General features: G+C 33.6%; 1 protein-coding gene across 1 annotated transcript in view; it reads right to left on the reverse strand.

Annotated features, from left to right (window-relative positions):
- The window catches only part of LOC128987059 (SPARC), a 29,025-nt gene extending 6,919 nt beyond the window's left edge, over window positions 1–22,106 (reverse strand). The window contains exons 1-6 of the mRNA XM_054407730.1: window positions 21,954–22,106; window positions 8,004–8,094; window positions 7,263–7,422; window positions 6,921–7,036; window positions 5,455–5,601; window positions 4,997–5,199 (exon numbers count right to left, since the gene is read on the reverse strand). Of these exons, the coding sequence (XP_054263705.1) occupies window positions 4,997–5,199; window positions 5,455–5,601; window positions 6,921–7,036; window positions 7,263–7,422; window positions 8,004–8,081 (704 nt within the window). The 5' untranslated portion in view covers window positions 8,082–8,094; window positions 21,954–22,106. The remainder of the gene's footprint in view (window positions 1–4,996; window positions 5,200–5,454; window positions 5,602–6,920; window positions 7,037–7,262; window positions 7,423–8,003; window positions 8,095–21,953) is intronic.
- Between the last annotated feature and the right edge of the window lie 241 nt (window positions 22,107–22,347).

A 22,347-nucleotide genomic window follows, 5' to 3' on the forward strand; every position in this document is an offset into this window, starting at 1 on the left:
ACAGTAAATTATTATTTTCTAAAAAATCAGTTATGCGATGGTGAATCAATTTTTCAAATATTTTAGAAAGATTACTAAGTAGAGAAATAGGCCTATAATTTTGTATATTTGTTTTTGATCCTTTTTTGAAAATAGGTTTCACTTCTGAAAATTTGAGCTTATCGGGAAATTCTTCATTTAAAAAACTTTGATTAACTATTTTGCTTAAAACTGGAGCTTGATGTGTTCTGACAATTTAATGAGTTTGATTGGAATTTCATCCCATCCAACAGCAAGGGAATTGTTTAGACCTCGTATTATTTTAATGATTTCTAATGTGTCTGTGGGTTTGAATTCAGTTAATGTTTTAAGAGATGTATTACAAGCTACATTAGTGTCTGTCACCGGAACTTTAGGGATTTTGAGATAATTAACTGTGTTGACATAATGATGATTAAAACAGGTAGCTACGCTTTGTGGATCTTTAATCAGATTGCCGTCCATCTCTAATTGAATTTCTTCTGTAGGCATTTCTCTAGTTTGTCCTATTTCCTCTCTGACTATGGTCCAGGTAGCTTTCATTTTGTTATTTGAGTCTAGAATAAATTTATTATTAGCTACCTGTTTACTTTTATGAATCGCGTTTCTAAGATCTTTTTTACAATTTTTATAGTCTAATTTACATTGTACATTATTTGTTTGCTTAGCTAATTGATACAATTCTTTTTTCTTGTCAGCTAATAATTTTATTTCATTAGACACCCAAGTTGATTTTGAGTTTTTCTTGGTTTTTCTTGATATTTTAAGTGGAAAACATTCATACATGGTAGTAATAAATACATTTAAGAACCAGTTATAGCTACTATTACATGAATCAAAAATAAAAAAGTTTTGCAGCCTATTATTAAGTAGAAATAAAAATTGCTCACAACCACTATCAATAAAAAATCTTCTAGGAATGCTAGGAGTACACTGTTTAGTCTCAGGTAATGATAAAACCAAAGCATTATGATCTGAAAGACAGTGCTTAATATTATACAGTAGAGAGCCATTATAATTCTGACTTGATATAAAGTTGTCAATACAGGAAGTAGTATTAACTGTTGTTCTGGTAGCTTCAAAACAATGTATATTATAACCATATCTACTAGCAATATTCTGAAATCGGTCTGAATTTGTATTCCTAACCAATAAATTTATATTGATATCTGAAGCAATTAAAATTTTAAAACATTTCTTTTCTTTTGATAGTAGTTTGAACAAATTATTAAGCTTCCTTAGAAATTCCTTTGTAACTTTATTGCCAGGTATTCTATAAATTGACACTATTATTAATGCTAGTGAATTAATCTGAATAAATGATCCTTCAAATACATATTCATCATTAAATATCTTTAAATCATTTCTTACAACATAAGTCAAAGAGTCGTGGACTAATATACAAGAACCTCCCTCCGATTTTTCCCTAAAATAACCATCTGCCAAGCTAAAGTTTAACATTCTGTTAAGCAAGTAGCTACTATCTTTTTTTACACAGTGCTCATTCATACATATAATTTTAACATTACAATCTTTTAAATTTAAAATAAACAATTCTAGTTCTTCAACTTTTTTATTTACTCCTTGGAGGTTCCAATGTAGAATTGCATCTAATTTCTTATAACAGTTGTATTTTTGAGGCAATGTTACTTTTGTTAATAGTGTTTGCTGGTTAATCAAATTGTTTGCTATATCTGCAGTTTCTGTTTTTTTTCTGGGCAAATTTCTAAAAAAGGAATATTTGATGAAGCAACATCAAATTGATGATTTAACATCATATTCATTTTTGTTGTCTACAAATTTAATGTTAACATACTGTTTCCTCCCTTTTAAGTATGACTTAATCCAGTTTAACTCTTTACCAGAAATACCATTACTTCCAAGCCTATTGATTAATGTGGGATGGTGAACACTATCAAAAGCTTTAGTCATATCTAAAAAAGCACCAACAACACAATTGTCTTTATCTAAATTATCTAAAATATCTTCAATAAAAGATATCAATGCTGATGTGGTGGACTTGTCTTTTCTGTAGCCGTGTTGTTCTGAGTCTAACATATTGTTTTTTTCATAATAATCTATTAATTGGTACAGTATACTTTTCTCAAAGAGTTTGGAAAGAGATGGTTGTATTGCTAATGGTCTATAATTAGAAACCTCCTCAAGTGTCCCCTTTTTATGAACAGGAATTATCTTGGAAATTTTTAGCTGTGCCGGGTAAACACCAGTTATAAGGGAAGAGTTTATAACGTGAACCAATGGCTTTAATAGAACTGATTTGGCTTCTTTTAGAATTTTAGTTGGAATTTCGTCATATCCGGATGACCACTTTGGTTTCAGAGAATCAATCATATTATTTAGTATTTTCTCGTCAATGGTTTTGCAATTGAATCTTGTTTCTGTAGAGTAAGCGTTTATACCAACTGGTAACACGTTTTTATTAAGGTTAATTTTGGGTATGACCTGATTTTCCACCACATCAGCAAAGTAATCATTTAAAACATTTGAAACAATATCAGGGTTTTTAATTTTAATTCCATTGTGCTTTAGAACAATATTAGAAAATTGCTTTTCTCTTTTACTTCGTATTTCGTTGTTCACCATTCTCCATACCGTTTTGTTAACATTAGCAGAATTTTTAATTTTATTACTAAACATATTTTTTTTCTTTGTTTGAATCATTAGGTTATACTGCTTCTTTTGTTCTTTAATAAGGTTTTTTAATACTATATTACTTTTGTTGTTTCTATACACATGGTACTGATCAATTATGTTTCTTCTCTTAAAAATGACTTCATCATCAATCCATTGGTTGCGATTATTATGTTTTACTGTTTTGGCTTTTGGAAAATGCAAATTGAAATAATATTTCAGAATATCGTAAAAATAGGTAAACTTTTCATCTACTGGTCTAGTGTACAGCTGGGTCCAATCTTCATTAGCTAGATCTTTAATAAACATGTTTATACTATCCTGGCTGAACTTTCTACTCTCCAAATTTATTTTACACTTCTTATCATTGCTACCCTTAGTTACTATTAACTTAAACAGTTGCCCATCATGATCTGACAGACCAGTGATAAAGCATTCTACTCCGTAACTTTTACTATTTATGTTAGTTACAAAATTATATATTGCTGATTCACATTTCACGTTTATTTGGTGTTCAAAAACCTTTACAAAACGTGACTATTATAGTCGCACTGCCACTTGAAGGGTTAAGATATTATTCTTATCCTCATATTATTCTTATGGAGAATAATAATACCACCGCTGCAGCAAACCTGCCGACTAAGTGTATTTCCATTTGCCTGGACTGATTTTCAATTAATCTATTAAATTAACATTTATGTTTAACGAGTACCTAGGCACAGAAAACATATTACTATTACCCCGGAATGCCAACCGCGTGGTAAAAAGCATTAAGTGTTTTGAGAGAGCTTTGCCTGTCAATCGTAGGCAGCGCCACCAGCGTTGCCATGCACTCAGCATAGCAACGCTGGTGGCGCTGCCTACGATTGACAGGCAAAGCTCTCTCAAAACACTTAATGCTTTTTACCATGCGGTTGGCATTCTGGGTTATAGTAGTATGTTTTCTGTGACCTAGGTTAGCTGCTACAGGGAAACTAATAAAGTGCGGTTTTTTATTAAAATATCAATAGCTTAGTTTGAAATAAATAAATCTGCCAAGTTTGATCAAAATATATTCATTAACAAGCCACAACATTTTACAATATTTTCTATAAGAATAACATGGGAATTTGAAATTAACATTTTTTTGAATTTTCTCCGTAACCAATCACTGTACACAAACACTTTGATATACTAAATTATTTGTTTTTTAAGCTTTTTAAAAAGGTTTGGAGAAAAATTTATAAATTTTGTGTTTTAAGGGTAAAAAGTGAGAAAAACCCATTTTTACCCCATAAAACCCCCTGTTAAACCCCATTCCCATGGTCCGATCATGCTGGTTCGCAAACTCATTCAAGTTTATCCCGCCTTACTCCTTCAAACCAAATTTTATCAAAATCGGACAAAAATTACTTAAGTTATCGTCCGGACGGACACATATATAGATATATATATATATATACATATATAAAAATTTGAACGAATGGTGTTTTTGGCCTCTGGGTACATCAAAATGAAAAAGTAAATCGGTCCCGGGCCTAGGTCTTACCATGAGACCTACGGTAATAACTACTTCCCTGTAAGGAAACTCGCTAAAACTGCCAATATGGGTATATATTGATCAAATTTGGCAATAGTAGTTTACACAACGATTGCGTAAAGATAGTGTTAACGACACGAGTATAAAATTTAAGGCAAATCGACAACAACAAGTTAATAATTGAACTTACTTTTTTTATTTAGGCATATCACAAGTGTGCCTTGATGAGTGCCTCAAAAACTTGCGTACACTACCATTCTTTACCTACGACAGTGTTTTAATTACTAAAATCACTACTCATAACTTCTAAGAGAGGTTATGTTTTTGTTTATAATCTCTCACTGCCACTAACAGTGATGCAACGAAACATTGTACCAAACACCCCAACAATTTAATCATCACTCAACAATTTAATTGGCCTAAACAGATGATTAGTGTAGTTCAAAGTTTGATTCATTACAACATTACTTCTTCTCTCTCAATCCTTGAACCTCATTGGTCCGTTATCCGTGTTGATAAGTAAAACTATGCTGTTATGTGAAACTTTTCCATTCTAAGAACTGAACTGAAATGGCTACAACAAATGGTCGTAGGCAAATTTATTTACTTCGTATTAAGCTATGAACATTTCAGTGAGTCTGCAGGTTTGCTGCGGTGGGGGTGTTAACTTAGTTAAGAGTGGATATTATACTAATGCTATTCAAAGGTTTTTTTAGTAAAAAATTATAAATACCGTTGACTAAGTAAATCACCCTTTTGTAAATTAAAACAAAATTGTGTTACAGTTAAAGCTGTAATGCTCTATACCTGTCGTGTGGGTGGCCGTCGAGGTCACACCACTTCCACACCGCTGCGTTGCTCCATCTTCGGGTGAGGTTAGTCTCTGCTTCGCGCTCCAGTTTGAGGTAGTGGGGGGACAGCTCCTGTCGGTCAGCCAGGTCCCTCATGATGTTGAACAGCCAATCCCTCATGCGGCGAGGGAAGTCTGCCATCTCATCCTCCTTGCACTCCTACAATTTTAATTCACATTTTCATAAATAAACTTGATTAACAGTTATTATTATTTTGTAATGATAGTCATTATGTATTTCATTATACAGTAGAATCTCAAACTAAAATAGCCTGTGAGGACATATAATAAAAAAACTATATTCAAACTTGAGTGATAAAGTTTAAAATTGCCTTTAGATTTTTGGCTGTTTGTTTGTTAAATAAATTGAAGGCATGTCTAGACAATTATTATGTAAGTAAGTAATGATACAAACCGGCATCTCGCGACACTGGCCGTAGTAGTCTATCTGTATGTGCTGGTATTCCTCCTTGGTGCACTTGTCACTGCCCTCGTCACAGTAGCACTGCATCTGGTAGACCTCACAGTCCGAACCCCAGGTCTCGTTGTGGTTGGTGCACACCTACAGCAATCGCTTCTAGTAGTATACCAGTCAATAACAACATTATTTACAAAACTAAAAAATGTAAAATCTAATTTAGAGTACATTTTTGGGGGTTCAAATAAATAAACGAAGTAATGTAGTTTGTTAACTATTAGTTAAAAGAAGTAGACATCCAATTGCAAAAGATGTAGCTAGTTTTAGGATAAACATGAAGGTAGTTGATTTGAAACACTGACAGAGAGTGCTATTGTTAACTTTCTGTCAAATACGCTAACCTATTGTAAACTACAGCATATTTAGGCATATTAGGAATGTATTTAGAACCTCTAAGGCCCCTGGCGGCCACACCCGAGAGGCCACTCCATTCTGATTCTTCGATGGTTGAGGCGTAGGGGGTTTAGAAATACAAGTGGTGATTGCTTCAACACAATGGACTCGACCCTTTCTTTTCTAGATCCAATCGGGATATAGACCTAATATTTCATTTTATTTTTTGATAAATAATATTAGGGGTCTGCGGGCTAGACCTTTTGTGGGTCTTGAGCCAAAATCAGGTTACTTTGGAAAGTATTGATTTAATTAAAATATTGTTATACACTAATTAGTTTAAATGAGGCGAGATCTTGAACACGAAACTAATTCAAAATACCCTCGCCAAATCAAACCTGCGGACTCAGCTAATTTCCATTTGTCTGATTGATTTTTCACTTAAATCTATTTAAATAATGAAATTGTGGTCATCACAGAAGAAATTGTAAATGTCTCCTACCATGAGAGGTGAAACAGTTAACATCTTTGCCAACCACGGAGACATCCTTTCAATCGTCTCCTGTTCTCATGACAAAATGGTGAACGTCTTCTGCTTTTACAGGGACATCATCTTCGTCTCCAATAATCGCGACAAAATCCAGATTTCCAATCCTGCAACCTTCACAACTTCTTTGAAGCTTGGCAAAATTTAAACCCTCTTGAAAAGAAATCCCCTTGAGGCCCTCAGCAACCACCGTGTCCACCGTAAAAATTGGCTGCAGTTGGTTCACATTTTAAAGATGGGATGTCTACTTCAGTATCCAAAAATCAATGATGATATTTAAATTTATAGAACTCGTCATTAAATCTACTATTGGGTGTGAAACAACCTGAAAAAACACTATATTCAAAGAGTACCATCCACACAATAATTCTTGTCTTTCTAGTGTAGTGCTTCGTGGGGGTTAGCTTTTTGGGTTTGTGCAATTGGGTTTACTCAGGGAACTGAGACAACCACGAGAGCGAGAGGGGTTGCTTGAAAGATGAGCAAGATGAAACCATCTTAGAAAAAAAACTTGTTAACCCACCTTTCTGCGAGGATCACGTTCCAGTGGGCAAGAAGGGATACACAGACACTCTGCCTCACCATCATCACTGAGATGGCAAACTCGGCCAGCTCCACAGTGCTTGTGTAGGCACGGATCTGCAATCATATTTTATTTATTTCTACTGTATTTTTAAATCTAGGCACAAGGAATTAACTCATCAAAATAAGTCTAAATTCTTCAAAACTGCTGACAAAGAAAGTGGCTAAAAACAACTTCCATAATGATTATACAACTTATGACAACATAAACATGGGGTTGGAACATAATACCATTATATTTTTGTAACTATCAAATAAGCTGAACATTGCCAGTTACACTCACCAGAGATTGGCACATTGTTGGTGATGAGCAGTTGTGGGACCTGAGGCACCTCTAGCTTCTCCATCCCCATCCCCACCTCCTTCCACTCAGGCAGGGTCTCCTCCTCAGGGATGTGCTGCAACTTGTGATGGTGTCGGGGCTTATACTTCTTGTGCTTACGCTGTCCGAACACAAACATCAAAGTCAGTCAAAATAAAGTAAGTCATCAGCAATAATGGTGTGTTTCTGCTGATGTAATTATATTCACAAAACCATTTCAAATTAATTCTTGATTTCACTTTTAAAATTAAAGTAATTAAAGAGATAGGTTAGTAATTTACCATATATCAATTAAATTAATTTGATTTGTGATCCTCTTATTGAAATTAATATAAATATTTTCTTGCATGTTTAGGACTACTTATATAATATAAATTTAAAAAAAATATTCAAAAAAGTACCCTTTGTTGATTGATACATACGCACACTTTTTTAAATCTCTCTAGCAAACCTTTTTCATAAATTTAGTTGTTATTTTATTGCTCTGACATTTTATTATGATTAATCAGAATCAAATGAGACTCAGCAGGATTTTTTTTACATTACATGTTAGTAAACAGTGCGTAGAGTTTCAATTTTGTAGCGTGTTTGAGCATCTACTCTAGTATATCAATTCAAAAATATCAACCTCTTCATTGGGTACATCCGACAAATTTGAAATGATCTTATAATGATCGGAAAAATTGCTTATAAACCACTTACTAATTTCTGTTGCGCAGAAGAATCGTCTATAAATACAATTACAAACAGGAACAACAATGCAAGTGATAGGACCCTCATCTTGCCAGCTTGCCTGCAACAGAGGAAACATACTGACATCACTAAACCAGGAACACCTTCTATTTATAGACATAATATCCAAATATAAATAATTTGAACTTACTTTTAGAATATCAAAATGTAAAACTTTAAGGGGGTTTGGACAATAGTCAGTATTTCAACGACAAATGTTTCTGAGGTGGACTGATCTTTTTTGGGACTTACAGAAATATTTGTTTTTGCTATTTTTAAGGAATATACCAAACAAATATTTTATTGTCTATTATTTCACTTTCTTGTTGTGCCATGGTAACTATTTAATTGGAGGAAGGGAGGAAATTCGAGGAAGTGATTAAATCTCCTAATCGGTTTTAGATCCAGGAGCTCGAAGTTCTAGAATTCAAGAAACTGGTATTGCTATCAGGTTAAATAATTTCAAAGCAAATTAAAACCAATTAGATAAGTTATTTGTGACATATTTATAGACTGAGTGCCACTTGCAATTCCATTGCTCTTGATTGAAGAACCTTAACAAAAACACATCTAGTGAGTTAGTGAGGTCATCAGCACCAGATGGTCTGGTTGGTCCCCACGCTGGTGACTGGTACAGATGAGCTTAACACACTCCTATCTGAGTCATTCTTGACATTATCACTTGACCATCACTTGCTGATTAACAGTGTCACTTCCAAATGTAGCTTGAGAAAATCAGTGAGTAAAATGTGACTAGCTCCGGTATTCATTTTATTCACAACCAAAAATGTGTATTCGAATAAAAAGTAATATCTTCAGTATCCAATAGTCAATGGTGAAAACATAACTCGTTGTATAGATTAGTTCCTTCAAAAGTTACCAAACCCAAAAACATGTTTCTACAAGTTCTCATAAGGAATTTGACTTTAAATTATCTTCATTTTTCTCTCGAGGGCATAATTGATCGGATTGGATTACTTTTTGTTTAAAACATTTTCTTAGCCTATAAAAAATACATTTAAAGTGTGATACAAAGAGTTGATAATAGATTAAACATTTTAATAAAAATTTTAAGTTTTTTATGCGATAATCAATAAATATTTTAAAAATATAAAGTAGAAATTAGAAGGTAGAATAATATGAAAATGTTTATTGCAACATTTTTCTTAAGTCATGTCACAATATTTTGGTAACTATAAATAACCTCAAAAATTCAAAATTGCCAGTTCCACTCACCAGTCACCAGATATGCACATTTTTGGAGATCTAACATCCTGTATAGGCCTAACTAAAAAAGTACCACCACCAAACCAATAGTTTTGGGTATATAGAGTGCATATCAAATGTCTACAATAGTTGTATTAATTAGTAAGTTGTAAGACTGGATCCTTTATATATTATAAGTATAAACCATTTTTATGATCTGCTTATGAAGTATGACCCTTCCTCTTTCCTTATTTTACATGCTAATGAGAAACAACAACAATGGGTAAGCGGCTCACGTTAAACGTTTTGAACGTTAGTTATATGAGTGGTGTTATCGTAAGTTACAGTCCCACAAGAACAAGAAGCCATATTTAACAAGAGCTGGAGCTCACACCCAAGGACACCGCCACCATACCGCCACTCGCCCGGCCAAGCCAAGCCTGACGCCTGTCAAGAAGATGCTGAGACACGGCATACGACCTATCGAACATCCCAAATCCATTTCAAAATCGCATTTCATATTCTACTCTGGAGTTTTTTAATAGATTGGTATAATTTGTAGCAATCTAAAATCTATAACTTTATTCGATTTTGTATCACTGTTTGGACGTTTGGCAATGCGATGTAAAACAGTTGCATGAACACAATTTAATAAAGCAAAGCAATATCCATCCATTATTATTTAAGTGATAGCCTAAGGTCAAATTTTGCGGTCATCGTTTTTAGGCCATTAACCAAATAAAATGTAGGCACATGGTACATCAAAATGAAGTTTAGAGTGTGTAGTTTTGTCGAAAATATTGTTGAAAATAATAGCCCCCTAATGGCTAAGCCCCACAAGCCGATTCCCTTTTATTCTGTGTTCGCTGAATGAAACTCACTGAATAAAAAAAACTAGCTCGCTTATAATAATAGTGATAAATAACTAAACAATAGAGATAACAAAACATCAGTGATAAATTAATATTATTAAGTATAGTAAGATAACTATTTCAGAGTGTATAAAATATTATGAATATTAAATCAATTGTCTACATCATTATCACCCTTTAAAACATAATAAAAAATACGCAGGTGAGGTATGCTTCTTCAAGAAGGTTTTGTTTGGGTCATGTTGGCAGCACTCGACGGCGTCGCCAATACATCGCCAATCCGATACAACAAATCGTTTTCTGTGAAATGTATACAGTAAGGCTACATTGATACAGAAAAAAAGCCTTGACTAACTTTTTTATTCTTTATGTGACATGAATTAGAAGTAGCCTAATTATTGATTGCATTGATACACTACAGAGTGTTCTTAAATTCTGTTGGATCTACTGGCTTAAAATATAATTAGGGTTTTAAATTTAAGTACACTTATTAGTAAGGATATCTCTTCAAATTAAATCATGTAGTTACACATGAAGTTAAAGCATATTTGCAAACGCATGAGCATCTCTTTTAAACCGCACTAATTTGCCTATAAAATTTAAACTCCTTACCTGAAAATTGAGTGTTTTTTTTTTGTAAATTAACCATGCATGAGGCATGTGTAACTATTTCATACAGCAAATCTCAAAAACCAACATTGTTCTCTTACGCATCCTGTTGCAAAGCACGCTGGCAGCTCGTTATTTTTTTATTTTGTTTTTACTTTACAATTCTATAAAAATATGATGAACGAAGTAAATGTCATGCAATGCAACAAGCCAGTAACCTTTGAACATTAACAATAGCTGCTAACATGGCCACCTTTAACTCCAGGCCACGGCCTTCGAAGTGGCAACATCGCAAGTAGGGTTGTAACAGCTGTTTTGTTTGGAGGCAGCTAATGGTATTTGTGTATTGTTTTAAGAATACGAAAGCTTGGTTATTGGGTTATGAAAATATTGACTCCACTTTAAATGTAAAAAAATAGATTTTCAATTTAAATATTGTTTTGGTATTCAATTCTATAAGTTTTACTTTCAATCATTTAATAAATTCAAATGAATAGTACGCAAATTAATGAGCTGGTGACACCTGTCTGCCTTGTTATTTTATTGGACGTCTATAGACAAAACACTCCTTGCAACGTTGCCAATTCTACCAGGCCGCGGCCTGGAGTTTAAGATGGCTGTGGCTACAGCTATTTTTTTTGTATTAAAAAGAACGTAGTTTTGTGAGCCAGTCACAGAATGCGCTAGCGTCTAAACTTCTATTTTATACCTTATTATGAGTTGCTGACCAGGTTGATGGGTCATAACTATTGCTATAACTTATCGTAAGTCATTCCCTAAGTTTGTGTATTTGACATAACTTAGTAATCTAGATCAGCGCAATCTGTAGGTGGCTGACATCAACTACGACGATTTTGATATCAAAATCTGGCTACAAATTTAACATGAGGATGGCATGTCTAGTTGAGGGTTTCCTAAGTCTACAAATCGCGTCTGCGTTATTGAGCAAGTTCAATTGCTAAATGATTTGGATGAGATTCTAATTTCGAAACATATCTTTCCCTGTAAGATCATTGTTTCTTCCTTATGACTGTGGCTATCTTAAGTTCTTCATTTAGACTTCTTTAGTGTCATACCAAAGTGCATTGGTTATCTTCTTCAGCATTTTCTATCGGTATTTTGGGTAATTTCGTTATTTGTCTATCTATTATTATTCTTGCGTGAATTAGCTGTTCAAAGTAAGTGGGAAAATTCTGGAATGGCAGTAAAGAAGGTAAATAGCACAAAATGTGTACAGTTTTTACAGGCTTGTTTGATTAGTTTTATCTCAATAGTCTCTTAGATTAAATAAATAAATAAATCCATACGTGAGCTACAACGAATTAACCTAAATGGTAGTTTTCACGATTTATTAATCTGAACTTGTACTTGAATTAAACTGGACTGACACTTTTAAAATGCTGATGTAGAAATTCATTGTAATATTCATACTACAGTATTCATGGATCAGGATCGGAGTGCCGATTAGCAAACCCGTAGTTCGACAGACGGAGACGTTCAATTGGTGTAATTAATTAACGTAAGCTTGCAGTCGTCTCTAGATGACTGACCTACGACCATCAACGACCGACCTCATGAACTTCGGAGGGGACAATAATCGGCATATCCGATATATTTCAAAGTCGTCTTTTTAAATATTAATTCCCGAAGTCCTATATTATAATTATAGTTATGTGTTCACGTAAAATGATTCACATCCCTTATCACAACCCTTACATAGAAAATTCGCAAACAGTATAATTCAAAAGTATTTGATTATAGAGATAGAAATTGATATGTTTTGTATCAAATTATTGTTTTACTGTAGAACTCAGATAAAGTGCTGGATAATGGGGGTTGAATAATACGAATACATTTAGTTGATGGATTGGCAATATGTATATCACTTGTCTTTATATAGCCGTACATCCGCCAGAGACATCATACTGTACCATGGTGGGTGTGATGTAGGACTCGTGTGTCTTATCATAGTGCCGCTTATCTCCGGACGTCCGTTCCATTCAGCTCGGCTCTGCCGTCGTTTTGCAAACTGATTCCTTCACAAGTTTGAAGATCAAGTCGCCTTATTTCATACAATATAGATTTAAATCCTTAAATATCCTATTCAGTTTAATACTATACTGTATTTCATTGATAGGGCTTTGGTGATTATTTTTGACACGAGAAAAATTTCAGTCGAGTAGGGTCTGTAACTAAATTGAGGCGGAGATGGGGTTGGAAAATGATAAGGATGGTACATAAAGGTACTTAAAATTCGTTTTCGTGAATTATATATTTCGTCATAGGCCTACTCCATTACTACACCATTATTTTAACTAGGCCCTAACCTAACTAATAAAAACTAAAATGTTATACATATTCTTTTTTATATAATTTAGCTCTCATTTTGCTTGCATATTGTTTTTCAATAAAAACAAAAACAGTTACTTTGACTGTTTGGCCTGTTTTTGTCGTTTGAAGACATGAATTGTATGACAAATATGTATACAAAGGGGACAAATGTACAGTATATGCCCACGACTAAAGTTCATTTCATTTCATTTCATTTCAAGTGTTGATTCTTTTGATCCTAGGGATAAAAAACGAACAACTTTAACGCATAATGAAAACAGCTGTTTATGCTGCAGTTGTACCTTGGATGAAAGATACGAGTATAATACCTACTATCTTCAATATGTGGTTGTACGACGGATTGACGGATACTTAAAATTACATTTCAGTTGAAGGAAAATATAATTTTTGACAAGAATCGTTTTCCATCCGATCCCTCGGCGTAACGGTGGGGTCAGGTACCGGTACTGTGTGTACTACACTGTGTAGCCTACTTTGCTCCTGGCCTGCTGCACCCAAGCCAAGCCTCGCCTGTAGTTGTAGTCAGTGAGGTAAGCGATATTTCTGTACGTTAGTGATAAAAGACAGCTGACAGCTGTGCCAGTGCTGATATCACACGCAGTACAGAGCCTCAGCAAACGCATTCACACTTAACACCCTGGACAATGTGATAGCATAGATGAAGTAATATAAATAATCATGATGTTTCACTTCTAATGTTTTTACATTATTATATTTTCTTTGTCAGAAATAACCAAGGTCTCAAAATACCTGATGATTTCACAAACGTGTTGAATTGAAGCTGGTATACGTTTGACATGTACTCTTGAACTTTTGGCTTTAAAACATTTGAAGCAAAAATTATCAGTGGTGAGTTTAAAGGAGAATTAGTCTTAATTCCAAGAATACTGATGATTTCATCCGAATTACCCTCTGAATTTAAGCATAACTACAATTTCCTTTGTGTCTTGCTTTCATAATCACCATTATAAAGCACTGTGGCAATCCCTGACTATCGTCGGTTTAAATTTAGAAAATGCATGCTTTTCACACGGACAGCTGTATGTTGCGTGCGCACGTGGTGGTAGGTACGCCTAAAAACGTATATATTTATACACCTAAGTAAAATATTCTATTTTATTTTTGGTATACACTTTTATTATTTATCGTAAAGAACAATTAAATTACCTTTTAAAATAATAGTTGTTAAGGGCAGCGGCAGCAACGCGCGCCGGGTAACTGCTAGCGCTTAATATTTAAACATTATTTCTTAACTATTTAACAAGCAACATATTATAATTATATAAAGTTCAAAAGATTAGTGCAATGTTTGACAACTTAACTTATTAACTTTGGCAATGTTTTCAAACAAATAACAAATAATATGCTTATATTTATATAGGCGATACCTAAATAGGTAATATCTTTGGTCATATCCAAATTAAATAGTGTTTTGCTAAACTAACAGCTACACGTCAATCGAATTTCTATTCGTAACAAAATGGAGTTTCATTTTGCCCACGCATCCTCAGGAACCAAAATTGGGAGCAAGTTGATAACGACTGATAGCCTTTAGCCCGGCCTCTTTATTGAGAAATGAGAAGGCTGACGACCGAACATCTACTGCCGGATCAACGTTTAAATATCACAAGAAACATCAAGTGCAACAGATGGACCAGTATATACAGGGTGATTGATATAAGTGTGCCAACTGTTTTATTCGAAAACTATAAGAGACTAGCCACCTTGCCCGTGCTTCGCAACGGGAAGAGAACGCTTAAGAGAATAATAATTATTCCATATATCTGTTGTATGTAGATAAACTTTTAGTGATCCACTAAAAGTATTAACTTAAAATATTAACTGGCTACTTTCGTTTCCCAGACTTTATTTTTAGGGAAATAAACCATATAAATTCAATAGCTTTTTATAAATATTTTGGAAAAAAGAAAGTCAATAAGTTAATGAATTACGCACTTAAAAAATAAAACTACTTATTCACACACTATCAAAAATTATTTATTAAATTAAAAACATAAACATAACTGTAAACAATCCTACTTTGACAGTTCTAATTTTGTATCACAGCTGCTTGGTTGAAATTAGCAACTGTTGTCATAAATTTAGACAATTAATAGTGCTGTACCCTGTTGGTACATTTTGTAACCTTTTAATTTTATTGATCATCACATAATCAAATCGTTTAGTTGAAACAGCTGTTAAGATTCTTTAATTCCATTTAAATATAAGTACTCATAAGGTTAACATGGGAAACTCCAGAGCCACTGGGGCGGAGCCCTTTTGACGGATCTGCACCAAACTTCCCACAAACCATCCTTGAATAATGCTTAAATAGGGTAGCGGATTTTTATCCCCCAGGAATTTTACCCCCTGGGCAAACGTGACGTCACAAACCAGGGGGTAAAATTCCGGCCGCGAACTTTTGAGTTTCGCGACATCAGCTCGATGGATTAAACGCGGAATTAAACATATATTTTCACGGTTGTGAGTTTAATTAGAACACATAAAATTATAAAAACCTAGAATGTACGGCCCGGATTTTTACCCCCGGAATTTTACCCCCCAGATTTTTACCCCCGGAATTTTACCCCCTGGCCAGATATATAAATTAGTGAGAATGATTAATTATCGTAATTCAGTTTTAATTTAATGGTAAACATTTTATTATTAAGTAGCCTATCTTAATTTATATGTAACATTAACTAATCGAACAGGGTTTTAATATTAATTTTGAGATTCGAGTGTCAGGATTCGATCTTTGAAGCCAACTGTTGGTTAATATGATCAAAATAAAACAGCGAATTATGTTTACTTAGTTGAGATTACAAAATAAATAAATAAAGATAGGCTACTAAATAATAAAATGTTTACAATTAATTAAAAACAGAAATAAGAAAATCAATCATTCAATTTCTAAAATCAGCCAGGGGGTAAAATTCCGGGGGGTAAAAATCCGGCGGTAAAATTCCTGGGGGTAAAATTCCGGGGGGTTAAATTCCGGGGGTAAAATTCCGGGGGTAAAAATCCGGCCCGTACATCTTCAGTTGTCTAAACGCTGTTATATGGACAGGGGGTAAAGTTCCGGGTTTTACCGCTAATCTAATTAATCACGCTCTGACTATTTTCATTAGACTTCCAAATCCACGGGGGTAAAATTCCGGCCGCGAACAAACTTTTGGCCACTCAGGTTACTACGTCATAGTGACGTCAGCTTTGCCCAGGGGGTAAAATTCCAGGGGGATAAAATTCCGGCGACCCGCTTAAATGCCTGAAAGTTTCACTACAATATGTCGAGCGGTTGCGGAGTCCATAACGTTCAAATATACAGGGTGTTCAAAAAAGGTGGGGACATATTTTGCCTAGTGATTCCTTGGATCAAAATAAAGAGAAAATCAAGAATTACATTTTCTCCAAAATCGCTTCGTTAACCAGATATCCGCCATTTTGTATATTTACATAAACATTTTTATCTTTTAATTTTTTCAACCGATCTTTATGAAACTTGGTATGTAGGTTAAGGTAGAAGAGACCCGTGTTCAAAAAATATTTTATCTTGATTCAACTTAAAATTGGCGGCCATTTAAAACTTTTAAACTTAAATTACTAAAGAATGGCTGATTTTATGAACAAATGTCAAGAGCACTTTTATTTAGTATTTTTAATTACCTATCAAACAATACCAAGTTCAAAAAGATCGAATAAGAAATAGCTGAATTATTAAAATTTTTTGTTGTAAAATGGGGCAAACCTGACTAGCTTCTGCCTTATTCTACCCCTTAAACTAACGAAAAGGGTTGTACATGTTTAGTAGCGCTACTCAGCAACAAAAACCTTTTAATTTAACTCTAAAAGAAATTTCTCAAAGCGCACCGGTAACTTACCCAGATAGTAACACAAAAAAAACATAAGTAGTTATGATAGGAGAGGTTTTTATGGAGAATTGAAATGAAATTGAAAATTTTCATTTAGATGTGATTGTGATGATATTTGTGATTGGAGGGGTACATGTGAGTGATAGAGTGAATGTTAGTTGAGGGGGAGGGGATGTTACAAACTCGATACTACAAAAACGTTCAGGCTAGGGTCATTTTAATGCGCTTGGATTGTGATATTTAATTAGGCATATTTCTCTCAACCAACGGATGATTTATCTGCAGAAGAAGTTCATTATGCTCTTATCGTGTCTTAATAACATCCAAACACAGAAACCTTGCCTAAAATAGTACCTATATCTTGACAGATGTTTTGCAGTGGCCTATTACGGACCGTGGCCCACTTGGTTGACCTTAAGTGAGATTTGTGAAAATAACACTACACTTCGACACCTTTAGGGTGGGCCTCCCTTTGAAGTAAGAACGTGCCTTCTCAACAGATATTTTTCTAAAAAAAGTACAGATTTAATCTGCATAACACTACTGATGAAATCGCAGAAGTGTGTACCACAAAATGTCCACCAATACAATTTTAATACTATTTAAAGATTCTTCCAAAAGCATTATTTATATTATATTCATCAAAAAGAAGATAAACCAGTTAACATAGGAACAATAACTCCTATGAAAGACGGTATAAGAAATGTGTTATTCATTGAATGATAAACCATATTTTGTAACTAATAGCCCAAGCAAATTAGGAAAAATAGAGGAACAAATCTATGTATTCCCAATTTTTTCAATAATGTGTCGGGGAGGGTCCCCTAATGAATATATGATAGGTGAGAATAAAATCACCCTGCCGCTCTCTGGTGGTGGGAGGTGTAAATGCCCCAATTTACGGTTTTTTGCTTATAACTTAAAAACGGCGTCTCGTAGCTTAAACTGTTCAATGTAAAAGTTAAAGCTTATTAAATTTGCTACGACTTTGATCGTATACATTATTAGTGAAAGACGCATAGTTTCTGAGATATCACCGCTCAAAAAAATAATGTTGAAAAAAAATTTCATCTCACATTTTTTGTTAAAATCTTATTTGTTTCTCCTTCTCTGTTATTTTTCAGAAATATTGACGGAAAGAAGGTTGTAGATAATTAAATTTACTTAGTATAGTCTAAATAACTATACAGTATAGTATATACAATGTAAATAGATAAGATGTAGGTATAAAGTTACAGCGTTTTTAAGATTATAAGAGAAAATCATGAATTACACAAATAGTTGCAAAGTTTTGATTTTTTATCATTGCATGATTTGTATGGTTTTTGATAATTGTTTAGGCCAAATATAATTATATTTATGGAAAAAATTGGTAATAGTTATGTAAATAACAATTTGTCAAAATAAAAAGGTTATCTATTTATTACGACGATCTAAGTTAAAACAATTAAAACATACAAAATAAATTCATACTTAATTATAGAACTAATGTTGACTGAACCTTTGTTCTTGCAAAAACAAAGGCTAAGATAACATTAGTTCTATAATTAAATATTCTAGTTCTTGCCACTGAGAAATACATCACAAATTCATGTAATGATGAAGATTGATCTTATTCTTTTCATTGTCTTCTTCATCATCATCTTCACATTGTTGTTGCATGGTTCAGGCAAGCTCCCTCGCAGGTACATACCTGGGAACAGTGGATGCCGTTTTTTCTGCATCCACACCTGGATCCACATTCAGTAGGCTCAGTCAAAATTAGTTCTATAATTAAGTATGAATTTATTTTGTATGTTTTAACTGTTTTAACTTGGATTATCAAAATAAATAGATAACCTTTTTAGTTTGTCAAATTGTTATTTACATAACTATTACCAATCTTTTCCTTAAATTACTTATATTTGGCCTAATCAATTATCAGAAACCATACAAATCGTGCAATGATAAAAAATCAAAACTTTGCAACTATTTGTGTAATTCATGATTTTCTCTTTTAATCTTAAAAACACTGTAACTTTATACCTACATCTTATCTATTTACATATTTGTATATACTATTGAAGTAAATTTAATTATATACAACCTTCTTTCCGTCAATATTTCTGAAAAATAACAGAGAAGGAGAAACAAATAAGATTTTACAAAAAATGTGAGATGAAAATTTGTTTTCGAACATTATTTTCTTTGAGCGCGGATATCTCAGAAACTATGCGTCTTTCACTAATAATGTATATGATCAAAGTTGTAGCAAATGTAATAAGCTTTAACTTTTACGCTGAAAAATTTAAGCCACGACACGCCGTTTTTAAGTTATAAGCAAAAAACCGCAAATTGGGGCATTTACACCTCCCACCACCAGAGAGCGGCAGGGTGATTTTATTCTCACCTATCATATATTCATTAGGGGACCCTCCCTGACACATTTTAAAAAAAATTGGGAATACATAGATTTGTTCCTCTATTTTTCCTCATTTGGACTTATTTGCTTGAACTATAATGTCATTGTTGTTTCTACACCTATTTATTACTCATTAAACAATGCTAAATGCTCACATTATTTTATATCACTCTTTGTGTCGCAGTTTGAAGAATTGTCATAAGCCTTAAAGTTTCAGTTACTTTCAACTTTGTTGGTGTGCTTGGTGTATAGGCCTACGTTAAGATACAGGTTGTGAATATAAGTATTTGGTTATTGTTTATATTCTAACACGTAAGGGAAATATATTGTAATACTACCGTAATATTATTGAGGTATCTAACACATGCTAGATTATTATTTCCTATGCACTTATGCCTACAATACTAGCCATCATACCCGTGCTTCGCAACTGAAAGAGAACGCTTAAGAGAATATGTAGATAAACTTTTAGTAATCCACTAAAATTACTAACTTAAAGTATTAACTGGCTACTTTCGTTTCCCAGACATTATTGTTTTGGGAATAAACCATACAAATACAGTAGGTTTTTATAAACATTTTCGAAAAAAAGAAAGTCAATAAGTTTAACGAATTATGCACTTAAAAAATAAAACTCCTAATTGACCCAATATCAAAAATTATTTATTAAATTAAAAACATAACCATTCGGAGTCCATAACGTTAAAATATATATATACAAACTTCCTCTTTTTATAAATATAGACTAGGGTGAAACCCGTCGAAAGCGACGGTTGCTTTATGATAATTTTTTTGAATTACCATCAATTAATGTTTTCAAATTAAGAATCAAACAATTTCTCTTCAGGCTTGGTATAGATGAGGCCGACGTTATCATCACAGCTGATTACCGGCGCGTTTGACCCGAACCTTGCCCCCTCTATCCTGATCCAGCATTAATCCTAGTAGTCTAGTCCCCACCTGTTCAAAACTGTATTCATTGTAGATCTATTCAATTTTACAATTCATAAATCTCCTTTCTAAACTAATAACATTCAAGCAACAGTCTAAATTCCATTATTCATCCTTTTATAGGCATAATTCCATATAACTTGGTTACTATAAATATTTAAATAGCAACCCAGCAGACGCACAGGCAGCACTTGCCTATGTCTGCTGTATTTCTTACAATCAATTTAATTTAGTTTATACAGAAATGTTCTTTTTTATTCTTCGTCTTAGTTTTATTTTTTAAGTATTTTGTATTAAAAAGTGTGTCATTGTTTTCTGTATATATTATGTGGAAATAAAAAAACATTCATTCATTCATTCTTTAACATCCTGGGCTAGAGAAAAAAATATGCTGTACTAGCCAATATACAAATATTTTCTCCTGTCAAATCCTGAAAAGCACAGCAGACAAAAATCTGTATATTCTTGTACAGTAATTTTAAACAAAATTTATTATTGTTTTATCATCTTAGATAGCACATTTTGAGTTTACATAAATTATTAGTAGTTTTGTTATTCATTTGCTTTTTCTGTTTGGTGCTGTACGATAAACCACTTACTTCTAGTTTATATGTATACATAAAAATTCAGATTTTTAGAAACATTGCTTTGTCATTAAATTTATACATGTGTATAAATTGTACGTAATTTATTTTTAACATTGTAGACTACCAATTTAATATAGTTAAATAGAACATTTTGTACTTTTGTGTCAAATTATTTTATTGGTGATAAAATTTTATTTGCTTTTAAGTTCTTAAATACTTGTATTTTATTTAAAAACCAAAATAAACTGTTATAAACTATAGGCTATGGACAACCGTATTCATTGCTAAATGCTGTACAAGAGAAATTGGTCATGAATCTAATAACAAACATAATAATAATACATCATGGAACTATTGATCACGTTTCTTAGATGACTAACTTACCAACATAAAATTATTGTGTTTCTGTCTGTTGTCAATAATTCTTAGTTTCATTAACTTTCTGCCTAAATTTAAATAAATTTTACTAATATTTTTTTTATATTTGAAGTGCTTTTGACAATTGAAATAAGCTTAAACCCTCTTTTTTGTTTCAAAACTGCAAAATTTTCCAGGGGGGGGCACGGACCCCCCTTGTTTGCTGGGGGGGGTATTTCATACCCCCCGGTGTTTGCCCCCCCAAGGATTTGGTGAAATGACGCCACTGTTTCCGACACAACAACAATGTTGAAAGTAACTGAAACTTAACATTGACTGCAGAGTTTGAACCATCTGTGTTTGAATATGATTTTCTGACACAACAACAATGTTGAAAGTAGCTGAAACTTAACATTGACTGCAGAGTTTGAACCATCTGTGTTTGAATATGATTTTCTGACACAACAACAATGTTGAAAGTAACTGAAACTTAACATTGACTGCAGAGTTTGAACAATCTGTGTTAAAATACGATTTTCCGAGAGTAAACCCGGTTAGCGCGAAACTCCAAGTCCATAACTGTAGGCTACTGTGGTAATATCTAGGCTAGGAGGATAAACATTTAATCCTCCTAGGGTAATATATGGCTATCATAATGAGCATCAACCACCTAGTCTTTTAAGCTTACTTGTAACATAGAATAATTTTCCTACCTCGGCTGACGTCGTTGAGAAGTCAGGAGCGGGTCTACTGGCAGTCTACTGGCTAGTCACTGAGTGTAGTCAATCACTACTGCCTAGTGCCTACTGCCCAAGTGCCCACTGCCCAGTGTCCGTCGAACGCTCCGAGAACTCCCGACAATCCAACAATCCAAGAGAAGATGAGAGGAGAGGAGAAGAGAGGAGAGCAGAGGACTAGAGAGCCAGAGAGTGAGAATCCCCTCCGAGGGGAGGGAGAAAGGTTCTTTGTCCTCTCTCTCTCCCCCCTCACCCCCCCCCTCCTATGTACACAAACATCACCGCCTTTTCTTTTGGGGCATACCGTCAGTTCATTCAACTTTATAGGGACGATCCCCGATGGCCTATATCACAGAAAATGAACTCAATT

This window comes from Macrosteles quadrilineatus, unplaced genomic scaffold (genome assembly GCF_028750875.1).
Source record: "Macrosteles quadrilineatus isolate MER2022 unplaced genomic scaffold, UCM_ALF_1.0 Scaffold_2__2_contigs__length_208266976, whole genome shotgun sequence".
NCBI classification, from domain to species: domain Eukaryota; kingdom Metazoa; phylum Arthropoda; class Insecta; order Hemiptera; family Cicadellidae; genus Macrosteles; species Macrosteles quadrilineatus.